This window comes from Aptenodytes patagonicus, chromosome 14, assembly GCF_965638725.1.
Source record: "Aptenodytes patagonicus chromosome 14, bAptPat1.pri.cur, whole genome shotgun sequence".
Taxonomy (NCBI): domain Eukaryota; kingdom Metazoa; phylum Chordata; class Aves; order Sphenisciformes; family Spheniscidae; genus Aptenodytes; species Aptenodytes patagonicus.
In genome coordinates this window covers 10,655,750-10,677,371 of record NC_134962.1, presented here as the reverse complement: position 1 = coordinate 10,677,371, position 21,622 = coordinate 10,655,750, and the positions used below count along the sequence as shown (strand labels likewise).

The 21,622-nt window shown below is 38.9% G+C and overlaps 1 protein-coding gene across 11 annotated transcripts in view; it reads right to left on the bottom strand.

Moving 5' to 3' along the window:
- SULF2 (sulfatase 2) overlaps positions 1-21,622 on the bottom strand; it is a 169,392-nt gene that overhangs the window by 51,939 nt on the left and 95,831 nt on the right. For 7 of the 11 annotated variants that reach the window (XM_076351662.1, XM_076351672.1, XM_076351666.1 and 4 more), the window contains 3 exons: positions 15,738-15,919; positions 13,796-14,043; positions 7,927-8,166 (listed from right to left, as the gene is read on the bottom strand). In XM_076351662.1, coding sequence (XP_076207777.1) covers positions 7,927-8,166; positions 13,796-13,970 — 415 coding nt within the window. In that variant the 5' untranslated portion in view covers positions 13,971-14,043; positions 15,738-15,919. Of the gene's footprint in view, positions 1-7,926; positions 8,167-13,795; positions 14,044-15,737; positions 15,920-19,593; positions 19,669-19,824; positions 19,846-20,118; positions 20,193-20,332; positions 20,495-21,622 lie in introns of those variants that run through there. The other 4 variants (XM_076351668.1, XM_076351669.1, XM_076351671.1 and 1 more) reach the window with 4 other exon arrangements.

Here is a 21,622-nt window from a genome sequence, read left to right as displayed (position 1 = left end):
ATTCATGCAACATAATAGTTGTAAAAACCATGGTGTACAGCAACAGGTAACTACTGCAGTTAGAATAGCCTACAGGCTTTCTTGTTATGCCAGGGGACTAGTCTGATATCTAGCAGGACAAAGGCAATGCACAGTAATCTTTATGACACCTTTGTTCCTCTTCCTGAATTTGCATTGCACATTCCTCAGTTGTGGCCAAGGATCAGTGCCAAGATCTATTTAATGAATCAGGGGAATTGGCTGAAGAGGAGCAGATGAAGCCAAATAAAACAAAAGGGCTCAAACCAAATATTTTGAAATGGTCAACAAGGAATCAAACTGAAGAATGCTGATAGTGAGACAAGTCTTGCTTGTCCTTCTCAGGTGAGCAAATTCCCAACGGAATTGGGGCCAAAGCCCCTTTCACTAATGCCTATGGCACAGCTTACAGAAGTTTAAACACAACTAGAACTGTAAGGCATAAATATCTTTTTGAACATCCCTCTCACACACATCCTCTGAAAGTTAAAGGAAAAAAATCTAGAAATGGCAATCCTCATATCATCAGTCTTTGCTACAATTCAGGACAAGATGACTTAGTGTATCGCAACAGCATCATTTCCTATACCGGGTAGCACAAGAGAAAGCAGGAGTGCTGGCTGGCTACGTGGTTTAGAGCACTACTCTACAACCCAGCTCACTTCTGCTAGTCAGTCTGCTCATATTCCTTGGTGGCCAATCCTGACCATTCAGATCTTCCACAAAACGTTCCCCAACGTCAAAACCACCACAACAACACATTTTATTAAAAATTTACCATGGGTATCACTCCCCCATATATGTATAATGGTCACAGAAGAATCTTAACCTTTAGATTTATCATCATCTCATCACACGCAACATCTCCTCCTCCACACATAAAAACCAAAAACCTCCCAAACAGTGGATTGTCAGACCTTTTTTAATAACAAACAGTCTAAGCAAAAGCTTATCTAGCTTAACGCTGAATCTTTACTAAAATACCAAAGTCTGCACCATGCTATTTGGTCCAACTCCAAAAGAATTTCATTTAGAGCCATTTTGTCTATAGGATTTGAAGAAAACCTGATCGCCAAGTTTCAGGGAGCTACTGAGATATGCTGTGCAAGAAGAAGTATTTGCTGTATTTTAACAAAGCTGTTTTTTTCCAATAAACTTGGAAGAACACTACTAAAAGCATTAGTTCATAAATAAAAACAATAAAGTCTTACTGAATCCAATTAGGAGAAAAGTTCAACCCTGGTTCAATATAACCACAGAATTCCTTTCAACAAGATACTCACTGAAAGAGAATAAATCTAGGTTCTACAGTAGTTTATTGGCTGTACGTTTACCTTTTGACAAAAAAATGTATTTGACACTTTTTTTTTGGTAAATAACCAGTCACCTCTTAGAGTCCTGAAATGCATCCATCTCAAAAACATATATAGTCCTCTCATACATAACATATACACAAGGATGGGAAGTGCTATTATCTCTAACTTGGAAGACGAGACAAGGGTCTCAGGGCAGTACTCATGCTACTAAAACATACAAAAAGACATGAGGATGTTCCAATTCAAAGAAATTGGAAATCAACTTCCAGAAACTGGAATTAAAAGCTATCTGCAAAGTGTATATTGTAGGCACTGGTGAGTCCTTGAAATCATCACTGTTCTCCTATACACTTTACTAAAAGATGGCATACAGCTTACTGTTCTATCTTTGAACTTCCATATCACTAAGCCTTTCTAGTGCCCACTAAATTATGTATCATTGCTGTACAGGGCAAGTATGTGGGCCACGTAGAACACTCACACCTTTGGGCATATAGGAAAGACAACTTAGGAAAATTGTATTCAGTAAATTACATTACTAAATTAAATTTGATGATTTTTAAAGACTTCTGCAAAAAAACCAGCATTGTAGAAAAGCAAAGAAAAAAGAATGCAAGAAGATACCACAAGGACTTAAATTGCTAGCTGGATAAAACAAAAGATCTTAAATTGGAGTGAGAAGGAGGGAATCTCTTCTCATTTTTGGTTGATAAGCTACCTAATATTGAACACAAATGGCACTGGAAGATGAAAAACTTAAAAGCCAATAGGTTCTTTTACTTTGTAAGTACTGCCATCCTACAAGATCTAAACTAACAAAGATTTAAAAAATATTTTCATAATGTGCAAATATTCTGTTTAGCTTTTAGCTGTTTCGAATGCTATGAAATGATAATCCTATTTCTGAAGAAGTATCAAGCTACGAATTACTTCTTGCTTGAAACGATAAATCAGTACGACAAAGCCATTACACTTTAAATCCTAGAACTGGCATCCTATCAGAAGAGTACATTATAGTAGGGGGAAAGAAAAAGATGAAGCGTTTCTCACAATCTACAACATTTTATGTTGAAAAGAGAAAGATTTAGGGGAAGAAATGAGAGAGAGGGTAAGAAGGAAACAAAATATGACTGGAAGTAAGGGACCCACAGACATTGGCTTATTTATGTAGTTGTGAATGCCTTCATCTCAGACTCCCGGGAAAGTTTTATTGGATTGCAGGCTATCTTGTGGATTTTACTCAGTGAGTTATTCACAGAAGTGTATATATTCCTCTCTTCAGGATAGTTAAAATGTACATTAAATAATGTAAAGCTACATGCAGAAGACAGGTGATGAAACAGCAGCTGTATAGTTAAGTTTTACCTCTGCATAATCCTCAGGAGACCACAGCTCTACTTAATGTGTTCTCATTTTAAGTTATCATACATTATAATATGTTTAAAGTGAAATCACTGATGCTTAGAACTCAGTTCACAGAAACAGAGGGAAAAGATACATGCATGTTTGACTTGAAACCAACTTATAGCATAGAACTGAAGTTAGAGCTGGGACAGGAAAAAAAAAAAGTCTTTAACACACGAGGCAGGAAATCCAGAACTTGTCTTTTGTTTGAAAATGTCATTCTCCAGAGTATTTGCAGGATATTCCAGCTCAATAATACACCGCCATGGACCAAGCCTGCCAGAAGTAGTAACATGGATAGAGTCAGTGGATTTGGGCTATACATCAGGACTCCTCTTACGTCCTTTCCAGCATAGATCCTGGGTTTCCTTTTGCAGCAATAGCTATCATGATATAGCCACTATGCTGAATCTTTGTTTCACACTGTTTTCAAGTCTAATGGTCTCAAACCATCTAACAGATATAATTTGACAGACCTTGCTAAGATAATATTTCTATACATAGAGAAAAAGATCTAAGGAAACTAATTTACCTTCAAGATAAATAATTCAGAAACCTGATATGCAGTTTTGAAAAGTCACCTAGATGTCCTGGAGGTGAATATCATAACACTTCAGTTCCTAATTTTTAGAAGTGATTTGCACAATTAAGTCTCACTCTTAATTCACTTCGTTATTATTTTTAAGAATGGCCTTCAGTTCTTCATCAGCTGCAAAAGCTATCTGTCCTGCATATAGGATGTTACTCTGACTTGGATAATCTGTTTTCTTTATACGCATGTAACATGACAGGGAAGAAGTGCAGTGCCCTAACCACTATGCCATGCTGGAGTGTGAATCAAAACCTGCATCTCTCCTTAACGTTGCTCTTTACCTGCATGTGACCTTGTAGAAAGTACTTCACTATTCTGTCTCTGCTTCTGTCTACTCTTTGACTTTTTAGGTCACCAATTACTCCCTACCAAGCAATTATATAGAGATCAACTTAAGTTTTTAAGTATTTCTGTAATAAAAAATAGCAACCAGCAACTATTGTGGAGAGCAAATTCTACAGCAGGGAACTGATAATCTAAGAATTTTTCTCCTGGCATGTATCTAGACATTAAAACCTGGTCACATATTTTTCAGGTTCATTCCTCCTTTAATAAACATTTACCAATAGCCTTTCTCCCTTTTCTTACATTTTAATGTTAAAATCACTTTAAAATGTCAAAGGCTCAGACAGTGAAGTGGAAAAATAATTATTTGAATGCAGTCAGCCACTGTGTCTTCTTAGTCTAATATTAATGGGAGGAAATGGAAGATTGTCACTGAATTTTAATGAATTCATTAGTTAATTATTGTAAAGCCCCGTGAAAGTGCTAAGAATGATTTTATTCACAAGAAATTTTTTATAATGGCAGAGATGGACCTCCCACAATGACTTTTCTCTAGGTTCAAAATACACGACTGGTGCAAAATGGCATTTATTAATTCTTTGCATAATTCAAGTATGGACTTACCATCAGAGTGAGATACTGACATATTACCATACAAGTAGCAGCTTTTTCCTTCGCTAATAGGTTCATTTAACTGAATAGGGTTAGCTGTACTATAGGGTACTGCTCAACAGGAACAAGGATGGTAAGTTAGCCAAAATGTGTACTGCATTTGCTGCATACTGAGCCACGTTAAGCCCTACCATAAATTAACAGAACTCGCTCAGAAGATTCACTGAAGCAAAAGTGTCCTTCTGCCAGGCTGAATTTGGCCCACCATCCCTAATTCTGTTGAATTTAATAAGATAAATATGTCTTTCCATTTCCTGACTGCAGATAAGGCTGACAAAATATTCTGGAATCAGTCACCAATTTTAAGACCTAATCATTCAGACAGCCAAGCAAATGGAAAAGAGAAGCTTTTCTCATTAAGTAATGTCTAAGGAAAAGTTTAAATCTGTATTCCAATAAAACATCTTGGTATTTGTTGCTGCAGGACCCAAGCATGCAACAATGCATCGTGCATTTTAAAAGCTGTCTCACGGAAAGAGATGCGTATGTTCACAGAAAACAGAACCTTTTTTCTGTAAATGTTTACTCAGAAACCTTTGGCAGAGAAATTCCCTGACATTCAGAAATGTTTGTCACAGGATCTCTTTGTTTCTTTTCCATTCTAATCGTCTTCTGCTCCAAGTTGAAGTACTAGCGTCCACTACTTTAAGTTAGTGATGATTCAGATGTTGCTTAGACTGACTTTTCTAAAGATTAATTCATCAATTGACTTGGTTTGTTTACATGAATTGTCCCTCTTGCCTAATTTCCCACAATATGTAATAGGACAATGATGTGAGAAGCTCTTCAAAATCGGACTGATTGCTTAATATACTGAGATTGGGAACTTATTGTCTACGTGTAGTGGCTATGTAACAAGAACACAGCCTTTCAGTCGCTACTCACAACACTGGCATTTTTTAGATTGTGAGACAGGTTAACGCAGAGGAAGACATACTTGTAACACCTTCTGCCTCAATGGCTTCCATTGTAAAAGGAAAACCCATCCTTTCCATTGTCATGATATTTATTTCAAATGATCCACATAAAGCGACAGTGAGCCCTATGCATGATGGTTGAAATCCTGCCTGTTAAAGCCAAAGACAGAACTTCCCTTGAGCTCAGCCTCTTCCTTTCATCTCTATTCTGTCAAGTCCAGTGCCTAACAAAGTTGGTCAAACTTTTTAAAGTGCCAGAGTTGAAAAATATAAAACTGACAACCAAGGCTGAAACTAAGAAACAATTATAGGAATGTCGCACCTTTTCCATCCCCTCTCATATTTTTTACTTGCAACTTGCGCAAGAGAATCCTGCACCACACTGCTCCCTCCTGCCCGCAATACCACCGGCACATTTCCCAAAGGTGTCAGCAGCAGCACAAGCCTGTATAGATCCAAACCACAAACGCCACCGCCACGGGGAAAATACTACAACACAAAAAGAACAGTCCCCAGCAGAATCATCTTTTGCAACAGAACAAAACACAGGGAGATCACAATGAACAGAGAAGAGGGCAAGGAGATGTGAAACAAGCAGCAGAAAAGAAAAACAGAGGGAAGGTTAAGTGGAGTAGGAGAGTACAATTTCTTCCTTCAAGTTTAAACAAAAGAGAAAAGAGAAGATAAAAACACAGGGAGAAGGCTTGGCTTATGAATTAGAAAAAAACAAACTCTCTTCCAAAATAATAGCTTTATCACTCCAAGGCTGTGAACTTAAATATAAAAGCAAGCCTCAAAAGGCTTTATTCCTCATGGCCTCTTTTTCTTCTCCTCCTTCTTAAAAAAAAAAAAAAAAAAAAAGAGATCAAGAAGCTAAACTGTATGTTTGCAGGGCAAACCAGTACTACCATGGACCTCAAAAAAAAAAACCACCAAAAAACAACCCTACAAATGAACTCCTGTGCTTTCCAGATCTTCCTCGCTGACTTCACGGCAGTCATGTTCAAGGAGGACTCCCCATTTCAGAGAAACTGTATTCATAATCTCCAAAATACTCTCCTTAGCAGGTTACTTTTGAAACTTGAGAAATTGAGTGAACAAGGTTCTAAAATACAATTTCCTGCTGTTTCTGAAGCAGGTAAATCTGATCAGATTTGGGGGGGGGGGGGGGGGGGAGGTAAAAAAAATACCTTCTTACTGCCGACATCCTTCATACTGGATAACTTAAGACTTTAACCAGAGCATCAGAAATGAACACCAGCTTCCAATGATGGCAATTTCCATTTAAATTTGTATAACAACATATCACGTTTAACTACATGAATGAGGATCTCATTTACAGCTGAAGATTGCTTTGTACTTGTAAAAGTACTATTTCTATGTGTTCCAATAAATTTAGTTTGCCAGTTGAGGTAGACTGAAAATGTAATATAGATTCACTAAGATCTTGGGTCTAAATTTAAATATTAAGTTAATGTAAAAATATAAGACATGAATACCAGGACACTTGCAATAGCTATACAAGTTAGTAGAAATTGCAGGTGCTGGAAATATAGTCACTAAAGGTAAAAACTGTTACAACAGACAAACATCAGTAAACACAAAATAAACAATCTATGAAGAATAAAACATTAACCTTGGTGTGGTATTCATATGATCATTGGTATTAGTGCCAGGAATGATAAATGGAGGGAAACAGCAACCAATTAATAAGGAATGTGCACTTCCCCTAATTTATTTCTTTCCAGATTAATTCAGGTCTTTATTTTAGAAAAACAAAACAAGGAAATTACCTATTTGTTTTAAGACCAAGACTTTGCAGCAATAACATGTAAAACTCATGTGAATAGTTAGAAAGAAAATAATGATCTTGTTACGCTTATTCAAGATTTATACTAGTTTCTGGAAGCCTCAAACACTATAAATTCATAGAAAAAAATGTATACTATCAATAACAACTATACTACAATACTATAGTATATATACCATAAATAACACAGAGAGAACCAGGTGTATGCCTGTTTCTCATCATGACAAAAGGCATTAGCAAGAAAAGTGACAAAACCACTGTAATGGGCAAGGACCTAAATCTCATGTCTGAGAATGCAAGAAGGAAATAGGTGTGAAACACATGCTACATATTTTCTGAAATCCCTTCTACAGGATATTTGTTCCTAAGGAGCATTGCATGCAAAGAGGATAATTTGTTTCTCAGGAGTATTTTGATCTTGCCGATTATTCCTCAGTTGTTACTTAGCCTAAACACCTTTCTGGGAATGGATTGTCTGGAGAAACCAATCCAGCTGACAGCTCTGCCTGAAAGCACAGAAGGAGCAGTCTCTTACTCTTGTATTCTTAGTTTGATTAATATATCTGTTTTATGAAAAATTCAAATCACTAACTCCTTTCCATAGCATCTTTCTTGTCTGTTCTGTGCACTTCAGGTAATTGCAGGGCATATTCTACACGCACTATGCCTTTGGTTCAAGCATGCACATTATTTTATCCTTCCCAGCTTCTGAAAAAAGTTGTCTTTTTTTTTTTTTTTTTTTAAATTTCCTCAAGTAAAAGCACAAGGAAGCTAAACCTACACGCAAGACTGAAGCTCTGGCATTCTGCACTGCTGCAGTCCATTACGAGAACAAATTAAAACATTATATACATTAGCCTCTGTACTAATAAGTCTAAGGAAGCTTTCAGACGAAGCCAGCCTTGGTCTTACCTGTCCTGTATCCTGTGTTGTTGAGGTACACTGCAAACGTACGTATTTCATGCTGAGCCTGCCAGGATGGAGAAGAACAGTTCTCATTGTTAGTGTAAGTGTTGTGGTTGTGGACGTACTTCCCCGTAAGAATAGAGGAGCGAGATGGGCAGCACATGGGTGTTGTCACGAAGGCATTGATGAAATGAGCACCTCCGTGTTCCATGATCCGCCTTGTTTTATTCATCACTTGCATAGAACCTGGAAGAAAAAAAAGTCTTGGAATTATTTTCTTGTTTCAGTCACAAGAGCTAACTAAGAGCTCATGTGTTACATCAGAGACCAGAATGAAGCACAGGTAGTAAGGGCACTTTAATCTCATACTGAACCCAAATCCAAACGGATTATTCTCCCTCCTCTAGTGAAGTTCTCCCATTGTTTTAAGAAGGACCAAATACTGAAGTCCTAAGTTAAGATTTGACTCAAAGCTGTTGACATAGATCATAATGCTTTTTAAAATTTCTCTCTCTCTAAGCTCAAGATTTACCACTGTACTACCTGCACCATCTATGCAGCCTTCCTGGAGCCACTAGTACTGTTCCAGCAGCTGAAGGCAAGAACTACCATGAATTAGGCTGAGACAATATGGCCTGAGGGTGAAATTCACTTTGTGCAGCAACCCTGACCAAAGTTTGCATACTCCTTAAGCATTATTATTCCTTGGTTTCAGAAGATACCTGATGCACTGCCTTTTGTGCCAACCTTCTGCAAAAGGCTGAGGGTTGTAATCACAGAATCACAGAACCATTGAGGCTGGAAGGGACACCTGGAGATTATTTAGTCCAACCCCTTGCTCAAGCAGGGTCTGCTAGAGTTGTTCTCTAGATAAAATGTTCTTTTGCCTAATGTGAGGCATTAGCAGGTATTGATTTCTGTAAGTTTCATTGAACCAAAGTAAAGCCCTCATAATAATTTTCATAACCAGCCCACTGAGTTTCTACCCACTTGATCCATTTTGATAATAGTGCTACCTAAACCTCTCTAAATTTTCTTAGGCTTGGTTCTGCGGAATCAGATTTTTAGATGACTACTTGGGACAGATAACACCATGTAGTTATCTGTCCTAAAACAACCTAACATCACCTAAAAACAAACAAGCAAGTCTTAACTGGCAGGGACTTGGATGAATTGGGGTAACGGGAGACGAAGTCTTTTTGCCAACAATTACTAAAAGCCACACTGCTGCCAAATGGTTGTTCTGTTTCCAGTTTAAGACAAAGCTTTGGACAAAGACTGGATCTTTACTATAGACATCCACCTAGCTAAATCTAGATCCATATCAGTTTTTCCTACACACAGAAACACCGAGGATCAGAAGAAAAAAGACATTTAGTTTCCCTCATCTATAGGTGCCTGCTAGTTAAAACTGCATCAGAGTGAGTTATACTTCATCTAGGAAGAATTTCCATTTTCCAAAGAACTTGTAATGGTACCATGTCACCAGCATGACCTTGCAAAGGAGAGTAAACCTTTCCATCACCAACCCTCCCTTCTTGTTATGAGCAGGGGAAGCCAAGAGACAACATGGAGATGAGGTACGGGTTCATGCTGCAGTAGGGTTGGGGCTAACTTACCCAAGGTTGAGTTGATTAATAGTTCAGCTTTAATCAATGCATCCTGCAACCATCTAGCACAAACTGTATGTTGTTTCTGTCAATAATGGGTTTAGGTTTCTTCTATGCTCTTTAGGCAGGGATTTCATTATGAAATTGCAACAGTAAGTTGATTTGATACAGGGCACATTGATATAACCAGGAGTCAAAACCTAGAGGGAAAATGGTCATAAGCCACATACGAAATCTGACTCTCTGGCACCACGAAGGAAGATTAATTGCTACTGTAGGTCATTTCACCTAAAAATTGCCATGGTATTAGTTTTCTTGAGATCATTTTGTTGGAATGAATATAAAAAAAAATTTCAAAAATCTGTTTGTGCATTTCTCAGGTCAGAGCACATCTCTGTCACATCACTTTGTGACAAGAACAAGGCAGGTTATTGCACTCCCCCTTTAGAACTTGCTAAACTTCACTATCAAAAAGAAGTTTCTGAAGAAAGCAAGATTTTTTGTTTCCATAACTGTGGGATAGGTATTAGTGCTCAAAGGCACTAACAACACATTTAACAATTGTAACAGTCAATTATACATTATGTGAGCCTGAAAACTGTGGACGTTTCCTCTGTGTTGTCTTATGAGCTAGCCCAAGCATAAATAGGCAGACTGAAAGAATGTTTTGTCATCCCAATATTAAAATACAATTTAACAACCCCTTTAAATGACAGAGGCATCTGTGCATAAATAACAGTACATGTTAAGACTCCCCTTGGGGGCAGTAACCTCCTTTAATAAAACTGCTGTAATGACAAGGCCCTATATATCAACAGTCTTTAATACAAAACCATATGATCTAATCTGCTTCCCCAGCTTGAGAACTAATACAGAGTGACAGATCAGTGGAAGGTAAAAATCCAGCATACTCTTCTGTACAATCTTAAATAGGCCAGCTTTAAATATTTTAAACAGCATTAAACCAGCCAACCAAAACTTATTTTATTCAGCTTGCCTCCAATACAAACATAGAATTATGAGAAAAAGTAGAAATAGATCTTTCCATAGCAGAAAATTAGTTATGTGTTAATCAGCAACTGGAACCTCACCAAATCACCTTTTGAGTTGCAAAACCTTCTGGGGTTTCATTAGTGGATGTACCAAGGGAAGTCATGCTTTGAAGTGTCAATATTAAATTCAATTTAATTTAATTTACCTGTCTAAACCCACTGATAATAAATAAAAATTATTTAGTAGTTAAATGTGAAATTTCTAAGCTATTTAAAAAAAAAAATCCATTGGACTACTGTGAAAATATGAAAGTTTAATCAATTTGATGCATTCAAGCTGCTCACTGAACAAAGTGAAGCAAAACCTAGGTTGAAATTCCTCCTGAAATTTGTGTGGTATCCATAACTTTGCTTAGTGTGTCTTCACAGTTCACTTTAGGGATAAGGCTGATATTTTGACTAATATTAATGGACAACATATACCAGTTGTTTATGAAATAATACTGACTTTCTCATTAGTTGTGTTTTGTTGTCAGAAGTCATAATTTACATGAGTCTTAGGGAGCTCCAGCTGTTGAAGAACTTGTATTAAATCCCAAGTGACTTAGTCTACTCTGAAGCACAATTTAAGAAGTGGTATCCATATGCAGTTAACTTAACTGAACCCCAGAATGTTAATTAACTGTCCCCTAAAGCCTTCTATTTTTATCGTATTTGAACATCGTTAGACACCCTTTTCACATCTTCATTTCCTTTTTTTTTTTCCTCATATTTAATTTTAATGAAGCTCTAAGACCCTAATCTCCATGTATGATAACTAAGAAAAATTATCTTCCATGCCACTTTTGTAGTTTTTCAGAGGAAGATGTAGGAACATACAAATCACCTCTCACTGAGATTTCTCTAACGTGGCTGAAATAACTTCTAAATAATCAGATCTTTCTCCAGCGATGAGATAATGAAATAAGCTGGTTTGGTAAACCACAGCAATATGGTAGGCAAACCTAATTAAACTGGAGATGCTGAGTCCATCACACAGGGGACATCAGCATTATACTAACTTAGACTTAAATGGCTCTAGCGGGGAAAAAAAAAGTCTTTGTTTCTAATTAAGTCTTTCTCCTCATCAGTATATTCCTCTTCTTTATATTCTACTTGTCAGTACAACTCTTTTGATTAGACAGTCAACTGAGCGTGTATGTTTCAGTAGTTCTTGGTGTTCTCATTTGCCTTCTCCCATTCGTATCCATTACAATTTACACTCATTCTCCTTTGACCTGGAGGTTCTGCATCCTTTTCATCAGCCCCTTATCAGTCTTTTCCTTTTTTCAATACAAGGCTGAGGTTTGGTTTCCCAAGTAAAACTCATGACTAACAGTAGTGCAAATTAAGAAAAAAAAAAAAGGAGAGAGAAAAAAAAAAAGTTGTACTCCTTTCCTGAAAGGACGACATTTTCTCTCTGGTAAACTCCACCTGCTACTGGTACATTGTTAAATCTATCTTAAATTAAATAAAGGAAAGGCTGTTAAGAGCACTTGAGATTGTGTTGTCTTCCCTTTTGCCTCAAAAGTAGCCACAAAAGAACAATGAAAGCTACAACACCCATCAGTTACAGAATATTCTCAGAAACAGATGAAATTTTAGTTATGCACAGCTTTCCCTGCTACACTTTCATAGCTTCCAAGTTTTCCTTAGTTTTTATTTGTAGTTCACATCTTGTCTTCATCTTTCTTAAATGCATTAACCACAATCCCCACAAATGGCAATTTTGATTAACTTGGACAGCTCACCAGACAATAGACAAGAATAAAAATTAATGCAAACAAATATTGGGTCTCACAAAGCCATTAGTGGCAAATGACGAATATCAAATCTCAGCTTCATCAAATGGATTTTCCTTAGTTAGATCCTAATTTGTGTGGACACATGCCCATTATGCTTGAAATTGGAAAGCATCAGATTATCAGAGAAGAGAAATACACTGCCCAAAGGACTTAGACAATTGCATCAGAAACAAGCAGGCTAGCATAAAATAGAAGATGATAAATTTTTTAGGACCACCTTCTGAGCCTGCAAGATAATGTACTTAGGTTCTTTTGGATATACATTATTGAAACCGCTTTATTTGTGATCCAATAACCATTTAAAAAAAAAAAGCAACAACAACAAAAAATCTTCTGATCCTCCTAATTTGAATTACATTTGTATTTGGTGGGGTTACTGCCATATCAGGCTTTCTCACCACCTTTGAGAAGAATGTAACATCTACAACACTGCAGACATGCAATAATACTGATAAAAAGGAAGCATCTATAAGAATACTGCCATGTTGCTGTGATTAACTTTTCAACTAGATGAGTAAGTGTATAAGTAATACAAGTTGATTAACTTTACTATTGTGTTCTGTTTCTTCTGTGAGGTCTGTGTTCCAATTTTTTCCATCCATACTGGAAATTTGATACACTAACTGTCAAAAAAACCCACCAGACCTCACATATACAAACTCTCGTCTTTCAGATGATATGCTTAAAAGCATATTTCTAATGCAAAATTACTAAAGTAAACTGGTTCGTGTTAATCACTTCTCCTAACTACAGACAACATTCGGTAAATATAAGCTTGTTCAGGTAACAGAACAAAACCCAAACTCTGTCAGTTAATTCATTATTCCAAATCATTAGGCAAAGTGTGTGTTTAATCTTCATCTCCTTTCTTCAACAATTAACATAGCGTTGAATAACACAGTAGAACCTTTTCATACTAAGGGATTTTGGTCAGTAATTAACTACACATCTAAATGGACAATACCAAGAATAGTACGACTGTGTTAGGTAACATTTAAGTAATTAAAATTAAAATTGTATATGTAATGAATGTCTGCAATTACACAAAAAAATTTGGGTAATTACATGGTGCAACAATCAGTTATGAATTTAAAACTACTGCTTTGGCATGTAGCTTCCCAGGTTATACTTGCAATTGCCAGAAGCGTAGTTTAGGTGTCTAGATGAAGACAGATAGGCAGGAATCTCATATTTCCACAGAAACAGGAAGTTTGACATTTTAAGTTGAGACTAACTTTTGCTGTCCTTGAATTACATGCAGACGGAAAGTATTTTCTACATAAAGGTAGGTTTAAACTTTTGCTACTTGTTCTTCCTATCATTTTTCACACTGGAAAAAAAGATAATTATTTTGAATGCAAGAATCTAGCTTCAAGGAAAAGCAGTGCCATGCTCATTAGCTAAAATTCTCTTTATGTTGGGCTCTTACCAAGTTCTACATCCTGATCATCAGTAAGAACAAGGATGATGTTTGGACGGATGTTTCTACGGTCTCTTTGAAATCTTCCCTTCAGACGCTGATTTAACAGGAAAGCTGAACTTCCATCCAACAGTGATAAAACAGTCATCATGAATAATCCAAGGACAATACTATGCTGTGCCATATTGTGCTGATTTAATGTTCTCTCTGAACAAGGTAGGTTAATGGCTTCTATTTCTTTTTTGTTTGCAGGTCTCCTATAAGGGAGAGGGAAACAAGTATTTATTTATACCTTGACCCCCCTGCCTCCCCCAAGGAACAGCAAGGTTCTCTCCAAAGAAGTAAAAAGCAATATACTTGAAATAATTTAACCCCTAAGAAAAAAAAAAACAAAAAAACAAAGCAACTGAATGTTTTGTTTTTCTAGTGCCAGCTAGAAGCAGAAACTTGAAAAATCCATAGTTCATAAGCCGTTACCAACATAGGCAACGAAGTTTCACTCTATGCTCAAATTTGGCTCTAAGTTCAAGGATTTAGCAGGGTATCAAACTCTTACTTTTGCTTTGAGACATATAAAAAGCAATCTTCTTCCTTAAGGTTCTGGGATGTTTTGAGATGACATTTTTGTTTACTGCATCAAAAATGCAGATGTTGAAGAAAAAACCCCATGTCTATCCATATTTTTAAACAGGACTGTGGTAAAATGTACTGAGTTAACAACACTGCAAATTCATAGAGGATCCTCAGACAGAAGACATGTTATACACTGATTTATCTTACAAATTTCATTAGAGAGCGGAGCTGCCCAGATCTTGGAACTATGGTATGATACTGTTTGAAATCAACTACAGCTTTGATGTTAGTGTGATATCCCGTCAGCATTTCTGTTGGTTTCCAAGATTTTTTTTTTTTTAAATATCATTAGTAGTATTATTATTAATGAACACATTTGAGGGCCCATTACTGCAAATGTTTGGGAATGGATGCACCAAAATGATTTGCACTGCCTACGACTTTTTTCTGTCATAAATACAATGCCCCAAAATTGACTTGTTTGCAAAATAGAGCACATCTAACTGGTACTGCTGCTGCTAATGAGGCAATAAAAAATTCTTAGCAATTCCTACAAGAAGATTCCAAAAAATTAATAAGCATGCTGAAGAATTTTTGAAATCATAGTTTTGCTCAGCGATCTTCTGGTATAAAGGGATTTTCTCTTGCTTTCAGAAGTCAAAATAACAGTATGAAACTGTATTGAAAATATCAAGTAGTAATTATTTCATCAGATCCAGTGATCAATGAGTCAGTTTTTGATGAATTCCCTACTTGCTGCCTGCCTCTTCCTGGACTGGTGCCAATGATCTCTTGTAATGCAGTGAAAAATCAATTAAAAATGACACAAGGGAGACTATCTGCTTTTTGTAAAGACCAGAAGTGCCTGAGTAGAAAGAGCCTAGCACAATGTGTTTTACCCAAAGAAATACATTGGTTATTCTGTCCCTAAAGCCACTTGGGAAAACAGTTTTTCCTCCAGCAGATTATTTCATAGCCACATTATTACTTCATCTCTGTCAGCATCTGTTCTTTGAGATAAACTTTGATTAAGAAAGTTCTCATGCAATAGCAAAACCACTGGTCTGAAAAATTATACTCAGCTTCTATGCTTATTTAAGAAATGCATATTGAATTTTCATATAAGTCAACAGATACGTAGCTATAGTATGATGCAATATTTGTTAAGGCTGCTTTCCAAAAATGTCCACTAACAGGGTTTTGAGGGAATGAAAAAATCCTTCTTCCTTACTAGTCTCTCCAATGAGTTTCACAGGCAGGTGAAATTAACTTTTTTCATAGAAACTAAAAATTGATTTTAAATATCCTAGCACTTGTTCCAGTGGGTAGGGAAAAAGTCAAGTCCAACTTCCTAAGTTTACAGATACAGCTTTAGTACCTCTGCTGCTGCTCAGAGATTTGCCAGGCTATAGCAGAAGGAACACCGACAAGTCCTATCAATTTTCATTCCTTGTACTCAGAATTCCATCTGCAGCAGTACAACTGGGAAGAATCATGTCAGATTCAATGTGTTGCTACTGTCCAGAGTAGTCAAAAGCAGCTCGAGAGGCAAACCTGGATCTGTTTCAAAAGGGGAGGAAAAAAAAAAAAAAGTTAGTTTAGCAGGCACATATTCCTGGACACCAGCTTTTTGGGGGAGGGGGTAGAGAAACAGCTTCTGCTCTTCAGAAAAATACTCCGTATGTACTTCTGTTTAAAAAAACAAAACAAAACAAAAAATTGACAACATAGATGTTTTCATTACACACAAACATTTTTCTGGAGGTCTAAAAGTTAATGTGGTTTTTTTCTGCTCTATACTAGCCAATAGCTTCTCGAAATAATAACATTTGCTGACTTTTATTGCAGCATTTAGAAGGCTGTCCATTCTTGTTGTATCTGCTCATAACTACATTCACTGTAGAGTATTGTGCATATAACAGTCTTCCTTGCATTTTTCTCACTTCTTTTAAACAAATGCATGGAAGTAACCTTATGACCTCATTGCCTCTCTTCCCTCAGCCTGTCTTTTCCTCACAGTTTATTGCCCCTCACTCACTCCATTGTATCTAAAAATAGAACTTGTCCCCAGCTCAGAGAGCTGCTTATCTATCTATAAAATACTTAACACACTTGGGGATGTACATAAACTGCTATTCCACAGCTATTTTATCCACACTTGCATATTTATGGTTAAAAGAATTACTTATCTCCGAGAGGATACTGCGGGTGGAGGAGAGAATTTCATGTCAAGTACAACAGGCATCTTCTGCCAAACCTGTTATCTCTTTCCCAACCCCTTCCTCAATGAAGATTTTTCAACTATTCTGATGTGTTATGTTCCTATTATTATCAGGGTAAGTACTGCTGGGAACCAACTCAAAGGATGTAATTATTTGCAAAACTCATACCAATAACTAGGTAAGAAAATTAAAGCAATTTTAGAAAATAACCTATTTCTTGAAGTATGTATTCATAAAAGACAGACATGCCATGACTAACAGCATATATGCAGTAAAATCTAAAAGCCAGCTTTAAATAGTTCTCAGAATAGCAACAGAAGAGTCTGTCGCATGGATTGCCAGTGGTCAAATATAGATTGGTTTTTTTAACCCCTAGTCTTCGGTGAACTTCAGAGAAGAAATATGACATAAACTCTCTATTAACAGTTCTTTCCCCATTTCTGTCAACAAGTTTAATCTGCAACTCATAGATAAAGCCGGAAGAGTTCCACAGCAGTGCCCCAAACTGCCTTCACTTTTAATATAGCACCCTCTCCAACGATGCATTCTGATCTGAGTCATACAGATGGTCCACCGCTTTATGTGCCTCTGCAGGCCATCCTCCAATATTAAAGATGCTTAATCTGCAGTGGCTCTCATGAGAATTAGGTATGCCTCTTATTTTCTCCCAGATTACACATATGAATTTGACAAGTCTGGTCACTCCTGTTTTATATTTAGGAAAGTGCTATCAGAAATTTATGAAATGTTCTTTAGCTGGGGCATCTAGCTGAGCTTTATTAAGCCTATGAAACCTCCTAGCAGGCTGCTTTAGAGAAAGTCTAGTCCTCTTATTTTCTATGGTTTACGGTTGAGTTTAACAAGTCCCTGACTCCCTTCATAGCCTGAATTAGATACAGCTGCCTCTTTTTGTTCTTAACTCCTGCTAGTATGGGGAATGAGAAGAGAGTCAAACTTAACTCTCCTGTGTGGCAACACACAACATTGCACTAAGTCACATTGTAAATGTTGAAGAGATAAAGCCAGACTTCAGTACCTTTATTCTATTTATAAAAGAATGGAGCCAAGTTATGTTCCCAAGCAGCATTTACAACAAGGAAAGACTTCCTTTTAATACTGCCCTCAGTAATTAATGTCAGTTCTACAGCAGCACAGGCAGGATGCACAAGGATGACTCGTGTCAGTTCCACCCCCAGATGGTATTTTTAACATGCTATTGATTAGTATTGCTTGGCACAGATGTAACAGGCACGGAGTGCAAAACTACTAACTGACAGTGGCTTGCACACACTGGCGCTCCCAACCTTGCTAATGCAAGTCCTAGCACAACTGTCCCATGCATAAGCCCAGTGCAACTTCACTGAAGTCAAATAATTAAGTTATTCCAATATAATCAAGAGTAGTATCTGACCCTTCCAGTAACAGAAAAGGTACAAACATGTAACAAATTAATTCTTGTATCAAATATGTAAGTTAATCCTGTTTCAAGCCTAATTCTAGAAAGCTTTTTCTAGTTATGTTTACATTAACTGATTTTTTTAAAAAATAAGCATACTGCAAAACACTAAATACAGAATTGGTATGGCAAGTTCAACTCGCCCAGCAGCCACCAGAGAACAGGGTAACAGCATGTAAGCCACACAGTGGAACTGCACAATAAGGGAAAACTGGTTAGCAAGAAGCAATGCACACCTGCTCTAAATACGGCTGGAGCCAATACCTGGTGTATTATTTAAGCAGACTTAGGTGTGCCATTTGTCCAATGTTTAAATTAATTGAAATACATGGTGCTGGAGCCATTCCCTAGCAACCAACCCAATTAAAACCACTTTGCCAGTTAAATGGATTCAGTGGTGCTGCTGTTCTTTTAACTCTTGAGTCACTCCAGTACATCCAGGTTTGGTTATGAGTATATTATACTCCTTTTCCACTGAAGCTGTTACCCATCATTTGAAACCATTATATTTTGTTTGTAAGAGATAAACACATTTTTATATGTGGATTGGGAAGAATCTTGTTTGCAATCAAAGAAGGTTCTCAGGGGAAGGCTGGTATCAACATTACATGCTGTGTTTTCTTATAGCTTATACTTTCTGATTTTTCCCCAGGCACTAAAAAATCTAGGAGAAAGTACAAAATCAAACCCCCAGTGCTAAATGTGACTCTCGAATATTACAGTTGTGCTGATTTACCTACACAAACTATGGCTAAAGTATTTTTATTTGCAAGTATCTACAATTTCTTCAGAAGTCAGGAACAGCGCTTCCAGACTTTATTAGAGCACTGAATTACTATTCAGACATGTTCTTCTGACTCACTTTCCTTATGCTGGTGAACTTATACCAAAGCTAAATATTTATCACAGGGAAGCTTACTTGCATTAGAGAGTCTTTTCCTATTCTGTAACGCTATTTTAAATAAAATTGAATTATAAATTAGTTATAAGTTTCCCTAGGACTTGATATTTTAAAAAGTGTTTTAAACAAAACAGCACAATATACTTTCCACGAATCCATACTATTCTTTCTATTCACTGCTTGCATGTTATTATTAGATCTTCCCAGTAATACACACAAAATCAGTCCTCAGACAGTTTAAATTGCTATTTGGATCCCCCAAATCCACAACTATAAACACGCTTTTCTGCACCATGTGCAATGATAACCCAGTAACAACTTGAAAGAGATTAAGAATTATTTCCCTATTATACTTATTATCTTCACATATCTATAAATAATAAAGATACAGTCTTTGACCTTAAAGATAATTATATTAACTTGTATTAAGTACAGTAATAACCACAGACTTTCACTTCTGAAAATACCAGAAGGGAATGAATGCAAGTGCTTCAAGATAGAAAAAGTGGGCAAGAACAGTTACCACTACTCAAATACATTCCACCAAGTAAACAGAATTTTTCGTAGCCGCATACAGAAAAAAAAAATCACGCTGTGCATGTACATACGCAAACACATATAGACATTCAGATACACGTATTACTCGGATACGCACGGTAATTTGCTAAACGAGAAGCTAAGTACTATGGCATCAGTCGCCTTTGGAAACTCTTTTCCGCGCAGCCACAACCCGGCACGGCTACCTCTCACCGACCGCGGGGATACATCCAGCGAGAGGGTGGCACGCAGGCGGCCCCGCCAGCACCCACCGCCGCCAGGACCGTACCCTCTCCTCCCCCACCCGCGGGGGACGCGGCACGATCCCCGCAGCAGGGTTAAGAGCTACCGGGCTGGCACCGAGCGCCCAGCCTGCCGCGCCGGGGCAGGCGGCAGCCTCAAGGCCGGGAGGGCCGAAGGGCGGTGGCGCCCCGGGGGAGCTCCCGCCGCACCAGGCGGGGCTGGCCCGGGGCAGCGGGGGCGCAGCCATCCCGACGGCAGGATCGCGTCGCACCGCCTCTCCTCCAGCCTCCACCGGTCCAGCATCCACCCGCCCGCTCGCCCAGCCCCAAGCCCCCTTTCTCGCAACACCTCAACTTCCAGCCCCACCCCCGGCACCTATGCAGCAGGAGCGCGGCCAGACCTGCTCGCTGCCTGCTGCATTAGACCCTCCGCCCAGGCTCCCCGCTATGGCAGCCTGGCTCGGCCTCCGGGAGCCCCAGATGCGAGGGCACCGCCGCCCAGCCGCTCCCAGACTCCGCGCCGTCCCTAGCTGGGGAGGCGGGCGGGAGGCAGGGCTCCAGACACCCCTTCCAGCGCTCCCTGCGCGGGCAGCGCAGCCGCCACCGCCCACTTACCCGCGGAGCTGGCGCTCAGCCGTGCCGTGCTTCGGCCGGTGCTCTCGCAGCCCGCCTGCGGAGCCCGGCGCCCGGCGGGGCGGAGAAGCGCATCCTCCGGCCGTGACGCCGGGCAGCGGCCGAAGCCCGTTTCCCGAACAGGCGTTCAGAGGAAGCGCTCGGGCGGGTGCTGCCTCCCCTCTTCTTCCTCCGCTCCCTTCTTCTCTTTTTCCCGTTTAAAAAGTTCATTTACCTCGAGGATCCTCCTCCCAGGATTGACGCAACGCCCCGGCGGCGCGCAGCGAGGAAACCTGTTCCACCAGCCCCCGGCTCGTTCAAAGTCCAGCGGCAGCACGGCGGGCCGCGGCTCTGCCCTCCAGCAGGACGCGGCGGGGGCGCAGCTCCGCACCCCAGCGCGCACGGGGGAACCGGGGAGGTCACAGGGGCAGCCCCCCTCCCAGGGGAAGGGGCCGGCGCTGAGCTGCCGCCGGGTGCACGAAGCCTTTGTAGGCAAAGGGGAGAGTGAATTAGTCGCCCCTCATACTTTATGCTCTTCTTGTCTCCTGTCGCTAAGGTTTGCCGAGCTCGGTCAGGCCCCCACTGCTGATCTCCCCCTAAGCGCTGCTGGGCTGAGGAGCGAGGTGGCAGGCTCCAACGTGGCTGAGGGGCTGGCGTCTGCCTGGGGCCCTGGACCGAGACACCTGTGGAGAGAGAGCCTGGCGACTTCTTAATGTGTTGGTAACACGGACCCCATTCCACTTGTGCAGCTGAAATTAAAGGGCCCAATATTCATTAGTAATTAAGAAAAGCTTAATCAAGCTCTTCAAGGTAGGGACTGTGTGTACAGCAGGTGCCGTCTACACTACTTGGAACAAGTTACATTCTACTCCTGGAATTTAATAGTGTTTGGCTAAATATCTAAATATGTAATATCTTCAGTGGATTCTTTAAGGACCTCTTAAATACATATCTTTCAAAGATACTGGTACAGTAACATGTTAAAAAAATACGAGAGTATAACATTTTCTTCTAGCATTCCCATGCTGATAGTGTCACACACAACACAGGTTACCTCAGAACTTCCTGACACTTATTATTACATCCAATACTGAATTATCCACGGAGGAGGCCACAGATCACAAATTCCAGTGTACCTGTAAATTTTTATTTTGAATCTGTATCTTTAAAATACGCATTAGAAAACATACATCTGAGAATAGAAAGAACTTTATGCCACTATTTTTGTCATAAAATGATGCTACAGGGAAAATGGTTTACGTGGTTGAAAATGGACAGGATATAGTTTTCCTG